The 9,574-nt window shown below is 45.0% G+C and overlaps 1 protein-coding gene across 1 annotated transcript; it reads left to right on the plus strand.

The window, feature by feature from the left end:
- Nucleotides 1-280: 280 nt before the first annotated feature.
- On the plus strand, nt 281-7,309 carry LOC119311708 (kxDL motif-containing protein 1-like). The gene is made up of 3 exons (XM_037587395.1): nt 281-607; nt 6,481-6,633; nt 6,820-7,309. The coding sequence occupies exons 1-3, from the start codon at nt 498-500 to the stop codon at nt 6,923-6,925; spliced, it is 369 nt and encodes a 122-aa protein (XP_037443292.1). The 5' UTR covers nt 281-497; the 3' UTR covers nt 6,926-7,309.
- The last annotated feature ends 2,265 nt before the right edge of the window (nt 7,310-9,574 follow it).

The raw sequence follows: 9,574 nt of genomic DNA on the forward strand, positions 1-9,574 counted from the left end.
TCACTTTGCCTCTTTAGGATCCTTCCTTCAGCTCCCTCTCAGAGTTTCTACTGTATCACTTTTTCTTCTCTTTTTTTGCAGAACTCTGTATCTGACTTGTACTTCCCTTTGAGCTGAATGGAATTTTTGGCACCTTTGGTGCCTTCGTTTGTTCAAAAAAAAGAAATTCAAAAGAAAAAGAAAAAAGAGTAGAGATTGGCATAGGACGGTACAAACCCACACAATCTAGTATATCAACTTAACGGCCTGTTTACCCGGCCCAGTTCGACGTCGATGGCGTATTCGGCCACTCCGCCTCCACCGATCTAAACGCCTACCCACATCGCACAGCCTCTCCTCTCCGTCCACCGCCCTCGCCGCCGACGACAAGGCTACCGCTGGAGCCAGCGTCAGAGCCGATCCCACAGCCCCGTAACCTCGCCACCGCCACACGTGACTCCCCTGCGCACATCCGCGGTACCAGCTCACGACGAAGGGGAGGAAGAGAGGGGTGAGCCATGGAGAAATCGCCGCAGACCGCCGCGGCAGCCGCGGAGGTGGCGGCGCAGTTCAGGTCGCTCGTCAGCGCCGAGGACGTGGATTCCATCAAGCAGGCGCAGCACCTCATGTGAGCGACTCCCCGTCCCCGACGCCTTCGCTCGTCATTTGATTTCAGTTCGATTTGTTCCGACACATGAGAATACCGCCCCTAAGTTTTGCCAGCCGATCTCGTAAAATCCCAGTTTTATCATAGGTTGCTTGTGCTTAACTTGGTTTACAACCATAGCGAAAATCTACTGATTGCTCCTCCCTTCAAGAGTTTCCAAGTGCGGATTAGGTTGAACAATTGTAGATGATGTGAATTCGGTGCATTCGTTGGTATGGAAACCTGAAGGTTGTGTCATGCTTGACTGCTTGGAGATTTGACCAATCAATGATCTAGTGATGCGGAGCAAATCGACACTATGCTTTTCTGTCATCAAGGGCCACCTGTTGGCACTAGATCTTACAAGTAAGTGGATCTTGGGAAGAAATCTGGGATGTTACGAGTTTGCTGGTAGCCTTCATTTCAGCGCAGCGTGGGAGACTAGGGAGACTGGCAGGAGCTATGACTACTCCGTGCCCTCTTAAGTGCATCCACATGGTGCTGTTAATCATTACAATGTCAAATAAACTTTTCATTGTCGCATACTTTGGCCCCTCTTGTTAATAGTTTGATTCATCTGGCCGCATCAAATTCTACTTCTTGGCCCATCCAATGTTTCCTCCATGTTTATCCGATAGTAAGACCCCCCATACGACCTCTTACTTGGACAATTGTTATGCGTGACTGATGAGTGGAAAGAGCTTATGGAGTTGAGCTAATTGATGGTGTTAGTAGCCATGGTTCGTTAAATGCATAGGTGTTTGTTAGTGATGGTTCTGTACTACTGCTTATATGAGCACACCATATCAGTGGCATGTTGCCACATGCACATTTTGAGTGTTCCACTATTTATGACCTAGCTCTTTTGATCCTATTACCTCTTAATTGGGTATTTGTTAGTGATGACTGATGGAGTAGACAACTAGAAAGAGCTTATCGGGTTAAGCCAATGCTTGCATTTAGTGATGGGCTGTCAAATATATGGCTGGTTATAAGTTTTGTAAAAGTTCCAAGTGCTATACTTCTACTATATATGCGCACAACATTATCTCTGTGATACCAAGGATAATAAAACTGTTGGTGTCCCTTTGCCACATCCAATTTTCGTCTCCACTGTCTGCCTAGCTGTTCAACCGCCTTCCTCTTTGCATCCTAAACACTCATACACCCGTGCATCCCTGTCCAGTTGCGTCTGAAATGGTTCATGAATCAAATCTGATAAACATGTAAATAGGCAGTACTAGGTTCTATTGCTGGGACTTTTGGTGCTATCAGTATCATGGAGACACCTTACTGTACACTTACACTTTTGTTTCTCATTTTCCTCCCTGAGCACTTGTGGTGCTTGCTGTGATACATCTGCCTTATGCCTCTTTTTGCACAGGCATGTGGCGCTCACCTACCTGAACCTTGATTTGTATTCCCAAACAAGAGTTTGTACAATTTGTAAAGGATTGCACTGAGATTCTAGTCAGCCTGAAACAGCTGTGGAATGTGTTGTTAGCAATTTTTTTTAAATCAAGTACTCCCTCCGTTCCTAAATATAAGTTTTCTTAGAGATTTCAATATGAACTACATACGGATGTATATAGACTTATTTTAGATTCACTCATTTTGCTCCGTATGTAGTCCATATTGGAATCTCTAAAAAGACTTATATTTAGGAATGGTGGGAGTACATGTTAAAATTTATTGTAGAAGATGTCTTAAGCTTTGCTCTAGCCTACAACATGATTGTAGCTAACACCCTCTTTAGAAAGAGAGAATCACATCTGGTGACTTTTAGTAGTGGCCAACACTCTAGCCAGATTGATTTCATCCTCTCGAGAAGAGAAGATAGGCGTGCGTGCCTAGACTGTAAGGTGATACCTGGGGAGAGTGTTGTACCCCAGCATAAGCTGGTGGTTGCTGACTTCCGCTTTCGGATTCGTGTCCAGCGGGATAAGCGTGCCAAGGTCGCTAGAACTAAGTGGTGGAAGCTCAAGGGGGAGGTAGCTCAGGTGTTCAAGGAGAGGGTATTTAAGGAGGGCCCTTGGGAGGAAGGAGGGGATGCGGACAATGTGTGGATGAAGATGGCGACTTGCATTCGTAAGGTGGCCTCGGAGGAGTTTGGAGTGTCCAGGGGAAGGAGAAGCGAAGATAACGATACCTGGTGGTGGAATGATGATGTCCAGAAGGCGCTTAAAGAGAAGAAAGATTGCTTCAGACGCCTATACCTGGATAGGAGTGCAGACAACATAGAGAAGTACAAGATGGCGAAGAAGGCCGCAAAGCTAGCTGTTGGTGAAGCAAGGGGTCGGGCATATGAGGACCTCTACCAACGGTTAGGCACGAAGGAAGGTGAAAGGGACATCTATAAGATGGCTAAGATCCGGGAGAGGAAGACGAGGGATATTGGCCAAGTCAAATGCATCAAGGACGGAGCAGGCCAACTCTTGGTGAAGGACGAAGAGATTAAGCATAGATGGCGGGAGTACTTCGACAAGCTGTTCAATGGGGAGAATGAGAGTTCTACCATTGAACTGAATGACTCCTTTGATGAGACCAGCATGCGTTTTGTGCGGCGCATCCAGGAGTCTGAGGTGAAGGAGGCTTTAAAAAGGATGAAAGGAGGCAAGGCGATGGGCCCTGATTGTATCCCCATTGAGGTGTGGAAAGGTCTCGGGGACGTAGCGATAGTATGGCTAACCAAGCTTTTCAACCTCATTTTTCGGGCAAACAAGATGCCAGAAGAATGGAGACGGAGTATATTGGTACCAATCTTCAAGAACAAGGGGGATGTTCAGAGTTGTACTAATTACCGTGGAATTAAGCTGATGAGCCATACAATGAAGCTATGGGAGAGAGTCATTGAGCACCGCTTAAGAAGAATGACAAGCGTGACCAAAAATCAGTTTGGTTTCATGCCTGGGAGGTCGACCATGGAAGCCATTTTCTTGGTACGACAACTTATGGAGAGATATAGGGAGCATAAGAAGGACTTGCATATGGTGTTCATTGACTTGGAGAAGGCCTATGATAAGATACCGCGGAATGTCATGTGGTGGGCCTTGGAGAAACACAAAGTCCCAGCAAAGTACATTACCCTCATCAAGGACATGTACAATAATGTTGTGACAAGTGTTCGAACAAGTGATGTCGACACCGATGACTTCCCGATTAAGATAGGACTGCATCAAGGGTCAGCTTTGAGCCCTTATCTTTTTGCATTGGTGATGGATGAGGTCACAAGGGGTATACAAGGAGATATCCCATGGTGTATGCTCTTTGCGGATGATGTGGTGCTAGTTGACGATAGTCGGACGGGGGTAAATAGGAAGTTAGAGTTATGGAGACAAACCTTGGAATCGAAAGGGTTTAGGCTTAGTAGAACTAAAACCGAGTACATGATGTGCGGTTTCAGTACTACTAGCTGTGAGGAGGAGGAGGTTAGCCTTGATGGCCAGGTGGTACCTCGGAAGGACACCTTTCGGTATTTGGGGTCAATGTTGCAGGAGGATGGGGGTATTGATGAAGATGTGAACCATCGAATCAAAGCCGGATGGATGAAGTGGCGCCAAGCTTCTGGCATTCTCTGTGACAAGAGAGTGCCACAAAAGCTAAAAGGCAAGTTCTACAGGACGGCGGTTCGACCCGCAATGTTGTATGGCGCGGAGTGTTGGCCGATTAAAAGGCGACATGTTCAACAGTTAGGTGTGGCGGAGATGCGTATGTTGAGATGGATGTGTGGCCACACGAGGAAGGATCGAGTCCGGAATGATGATATACGAGATAGAGTTGGGGTAGCACCAATTGAGGAGAAGCTTGTCCAACATCGTTTGAGATGGTTTGGGCATATTCAGCGCAGGCCTCCAGAAGCTCCAGTGCATAGCGGACGGCTAAAGCGTGCGGAGAATGTCAAGAGAGGGCGGGGTCGACCGATTTTGACATGGGAGGAGTCCGTTAAGAGAGACCTGAAGGATTGGAGTATCGACAAAGAGCTAGCTATGGACAGGGGTGCGTGGAAGCTTGCTATCCATGTGCCAGAGCCATGAGTTGGTTGCGAGATCTTATGGGTTTCACCTCTAGCCTACCCCAACTTGTTTGGGACTAAAGGCTTTGTTGTTGTTGTTGTTTATACTTGTCGACAATTCCATATGGCTTGTATATGTTGTTTAGGGAATGCATGTAATTTGAAGTGGTCGTAGCTTGCGAAAAGGTTAAGTGCTCTCATTCTTACATGTGTAATGAGTCAGTTATGTTTCATGGTCGTATATAATTTCTCAAACCCACTAACTCTCTGTACCTATTGGCTTAACAGTTTTGTAGTCCAACAGGCATAGGGTGGTCATAGTTCCTAGATTTTTTTCATTGATTGCAGTAATTCTATGCAGGTAATGCGCGTGCCACTTTCCCTCTTGAACTCCTAGCCCCCTTTCTAGAAAATAACAGCTTTCGACTTTCATAAATGGCATCTTTTCCTGGCAGATATACTCGCTACGCAGATATCGCTAGTGATTTATTCGCTGCATATTCTATTCTCTATTTAAGCATGCATAATATCAAATGATACATTTATCCTTAGTACGCCATTGCTTGTTATTGCTCTGATTTCTTTGATAGAGTTTTATGATTAGCTGTTTCCTTAATGGGATAGGTGGGTAATTGACTACTCCATCCAGTTTCCTTCATGCTGTCGTTTGGACATCGGCACGGTTCAAAGCGCAACTGTGGTGACTGATTTCTGTTGTAATATATTTTAAAACCCACACCATTATGTCTTTTCATAGTATTTCTTGAGACAAAGTTGCACGTATGATTTTTCATTTATCTAATCTAAATATTTCAAAGGATATTGATATAAGTTCCAAAAGTCGGATTTTACCTATGCCTCCAAAACAACAGGTTCCAGGGAAATGGAGGGAGTATAGCACAACTGCTCATCTAAATTACTTGGGGTTTAAGTTCCAGATTTCTCCATTGTCTTCATGCCAATACAACATGGTCTGGGTCATTGGTCATCCACTAAATTGGTAATGTGCTAATAGCAAAGCATAAGACCTATTTTCGAGTCTGGCTCATTCAGTAATGGATATTGCTGGTATTACAAAAAGAAAGCATACTTCTGTCCGTTTCATTTTTGGCCATAGATATGTGACATTTCAGTTTCCCTTTTCCACGTGCCATGCTTTAGTGTGGGCTGCCTGACCTGACCCTGTGACGTGCTAAACTTGGTACTGGCCACAAGACCAATTCACGTGACAAGGTTGGAGACCAATGACATGCCAGCCATGGTACCGAGTTGAAATGGAGGGAAGGTTGGGGACTGGGATTAGATCTTTACTGAATACTGATTGATTGTTCTCCTTGGGTAATCCATCTCAGGTACAAGCTGTCCCTTTTGTAGGGAAGATTGACTTGGACCAGAAAAATTGATCTGTACTTGCCTAACAAGCCATATCCTCATTTCCCTAGTAAATTGAAGTCTTGCCTAATTAATTCGTATATTTCCGACCCTCACTTTGCCCTATGGAAAAATGTGAGCTTCCAAGTTTAGTCAGTACACTTATGCAACAAATGCTGGTAATCTTGGCCTTGGTTAGTGCATGCTGTAATGCCAAGCCAGCCTGCTTCCCCCATTTCTGCAAAAATCGTTCCATGGTAACGTAATTAATTACATCTCTTAGTAGTGGCGCTATGTTTTCCTTTTTTGCTGAGAGTGCTTCTCACTCTCCACTTAGAGCATTTTAGCTACTGAAACATTTAGGTTGGCATCCATTACGTTGTTAGACTTGTGTAATTCTGAATGCTTAAATGACATGTATCTAAGTTTTCGGAATTGTGGCCTAATGATCATCCATACTGTTACTTTGCAGACTGGGGCGATTGCAAGATAGTAATGCAGTTCTCACACATTTCAACGAGTATTCTGAGCAATGCTTTGCGGAGGTGTCCAGTGACCTTGCTAGCAAAGCTCGCCTTCTCAAGTCAATGAAGGATGATCTTGACCATATTTTCATGAAGCTGAGGTACCTTCTGGCATGATTCTTCTTCTTCTAAAGTGTCAGCTGCTTTTCAGCCTCTATCCTATTAATTTTCTAGTGCCATTTTGTCTATCTACAAGATGATTCTCTTCTCCAGGACTGTTATTTTGAACTGTACCTCTATAGTAGTTCTCCGGCGTAGCTAACTTGTCTTTTACGCTGTTATTGTAGAAGCATGAAATCAAGGTTAGCAACAACATATCCAGACGCTTTCCCTGATGGCGCGATGGCAAAGACCATGGACCAAAGACCAGATCTTGAAACTCCTCTGGAATAGTCGGTTTATCACCTAAACTTAGCATGTTAGCGACGGGATCTGCAGCGAAGATCCATTCTTCTTGAGAAGTGAAGCAACAAGCTATCTTCATCCATTGTTTTTGCAGAAAACTACAGCATTTGTTCTTCCAGAAGCTTCTGCATACACATTTTGTGGCGTATGTACATAACTGGACTTGGTAGATATATGCCTTTTGCTTCTTTTCCTTGTGTATATGTGAGATGGACACCACGTAATTGTTGGGATGGTCGCTGTAGGGTTTAAGGTTATATTTGCAATATGCTCCATGTTTGTAAGATCTAGTGTGACATGACCAGAAAACAAATGGTAATCTGGGTGTAGGATCATAAGGCTACCTCGATAGCTTCGCGAGCACAATGCGCATTGCCTATCTGAACGCTTAGCTGGGAGCATTCCGTGATGATTGCGGCAGCTATGGCCTCTAAGCAATCTGACCTCGATTTGATATGGTTGCGTCCAATTTGATTGTCAAGCAGGGTTGGTTGTTGCGAATTCCTTTTCGTTAGGGCAGTTAGGCAAGTATATGATAATGAACTAACCAGTTAGGCTATCTCCAAGTATACGATAATGAACTAACAACAATGAAGTTTTCAGAATAATAGCACATTAAATCTTTCCTTGCAAACTATTTAGTTCAGCTTAAGGTTTTTTTTTTCTTTGCAGGGAAATTATGAGGGTTGTGGCTATAGACAATGACCGGGAGAGGTGTAGAGCTCACGAGAGTGAGAGACATTGCAAGGCGGGAGAAGAAAGACAACCTATTTTGTCGTTTCCTATCTTCGAATAGGGTGGACGGTATGTATCCTTATTAACATAAAAAGTGTCGAAAGCGAGGGATTTTTATCGTGGCGTGCACACGCTATGTACCCTCAACAAAAAAGTGGCACATTGCTCACGCTAACTCAGAGTGTTTTCAATTGCTATCCTATTCTTTTTTTTATCTTTCTTGGTTCTCTTTTCTGCTTTTCTGGAAATAACTTACTGCTCCCTTTGTATAGTTGCAATTTGCTTACCTCATAGTACAACCGCTCGTTCCACATTTACTGCACTGCTCATGCCTTCCACTCTGGCTGGCATGTGGGTCCAATGTCTCGTAGTTGGGCCCGGGCCTCCATTCAAACTGCGAGGCCCAAATGCGCATATCAATTCAGGCGATAAATCACTTTGCTTTGATCGCTCGGGACCTCTCTCGGCTCGCTCTTTTTATTCTCTCCCATTCGGGCCGCACCACACCACACCACAACACCCCTCAGTCTCTCCTTCCCCCATCACGCCCATTCACCCCCTCAACCCTCGCCCTCCCTCGATCTACCCCCCTTGCCACAACCCAAAAGTCCACCCAAACCAAACCTTAACCCTGTCGAGGAGACGGCGATGCCGAAAGCCGGCGGCAAGAAAGGGGAGGAGTTCCGTGACGAGGATGAGGAGCGGCTGATCAATGAGGAGTATAAGATCTGGACGAACACACCCTTCCTCTATGACCTCATCATCACCCATGCGTCTGAATGACCCAACCTATCGTTTTCGTTGTTTTCACGAGCTCAACCGACGACCAGTGTGTTCTGTTACTCATTAGGCACAAAGTTGGTGGCTCTCCGTGAGTTGTCCTAAATTTGGTACCAATATGTTTACCCTAGCCTCGTATGTGATGGTTTGTGCAATTTACTCCCTAGTGGATCCAAAATCGCCTATGTGTCTTCCAAGCAATCTGACCTCACTTCAATGTGATAAGTCGTGGGTTTGTCAACTCTCGTGTAATACAATGGGTGAATGATAGGCAAACCAAGATAGACAATGATCCTGTTTTGAATTCTATTTCGTTAGGGCCATTAGGATATATTTGAGTATACACTATAATGAACTAACAACAATATACTTTTCAAAGGGTTGCGGTTATAGACAATGACCATGAGAGGTGTTAAAGCTCACAGAGTAGGAGACATCAACAAAGAGCGAAGGGTGCATGCGGGAGAAGGAAGCAAGACCACATATATCTATCATTTTCTACGCTCGAATAGGGGGCACACACCATGTATTCTTAACATAATACTCCCTCTGTTCCGAATTACTTGTAGAAAATGGATATATCTAGAACTAAAATACGCCTGGATACATTCATTTCTGCGAAAAGTAATTCCGGATGGAGGGAGTATGCTAGAGGAGAGGAATTTTTGTCGTGAAACATGCACATGGAGTGTACCACCCCAACAAAAATGGTAATACTACCTCGCTCCCGCCAGCTCGCATTTGCCATCAATTGCTGCCTTAATTGGAAACATTACTAGTACTCCTACTAGATTTTGTATCTTTCCTTACTCTCTTTTCTGCTTTTTTAGAAAGAAGAACTTATTGCTCCCTCCATCCATATAGCTGTAGTCTGCTTACTCAGCATGGTTCCACATTTACTCCACTGCTCACACCTTCCACCCTGGCTGACATGTGGGTCCAACGCCTCGTAGCCGGGCCTGGGCCTCCGCTCAAGCAACGAGGCCCAAACTCGCGTGTAAACCCCTTCGTTTTGACGGCTCGAGACCTCTCTCGGCTCCGCTCTTTTTATTCTTCCCCCTCCGCTCCGCACCGCAGCGCAGCCCCCACCAGTCTCTCTCCCCCGTCACGCTCCCCACCCCA

Source organism: Triticum dicoccoides, chromosome 5B (assembly GCF_002162155.2).
Source record: "Triticum dicoccoides isolate Atlit2015 ecotype Zavitan chromosome 5B, WEW_v2.0, whole genome shotgun sequence".
NCBI classification, from domain to species: Eukaryota; Viridiplantae; Streptophyta; class Magnoliopsida; order Poales; family Poaceae; genus Triticum; species Triticum dicoccoides.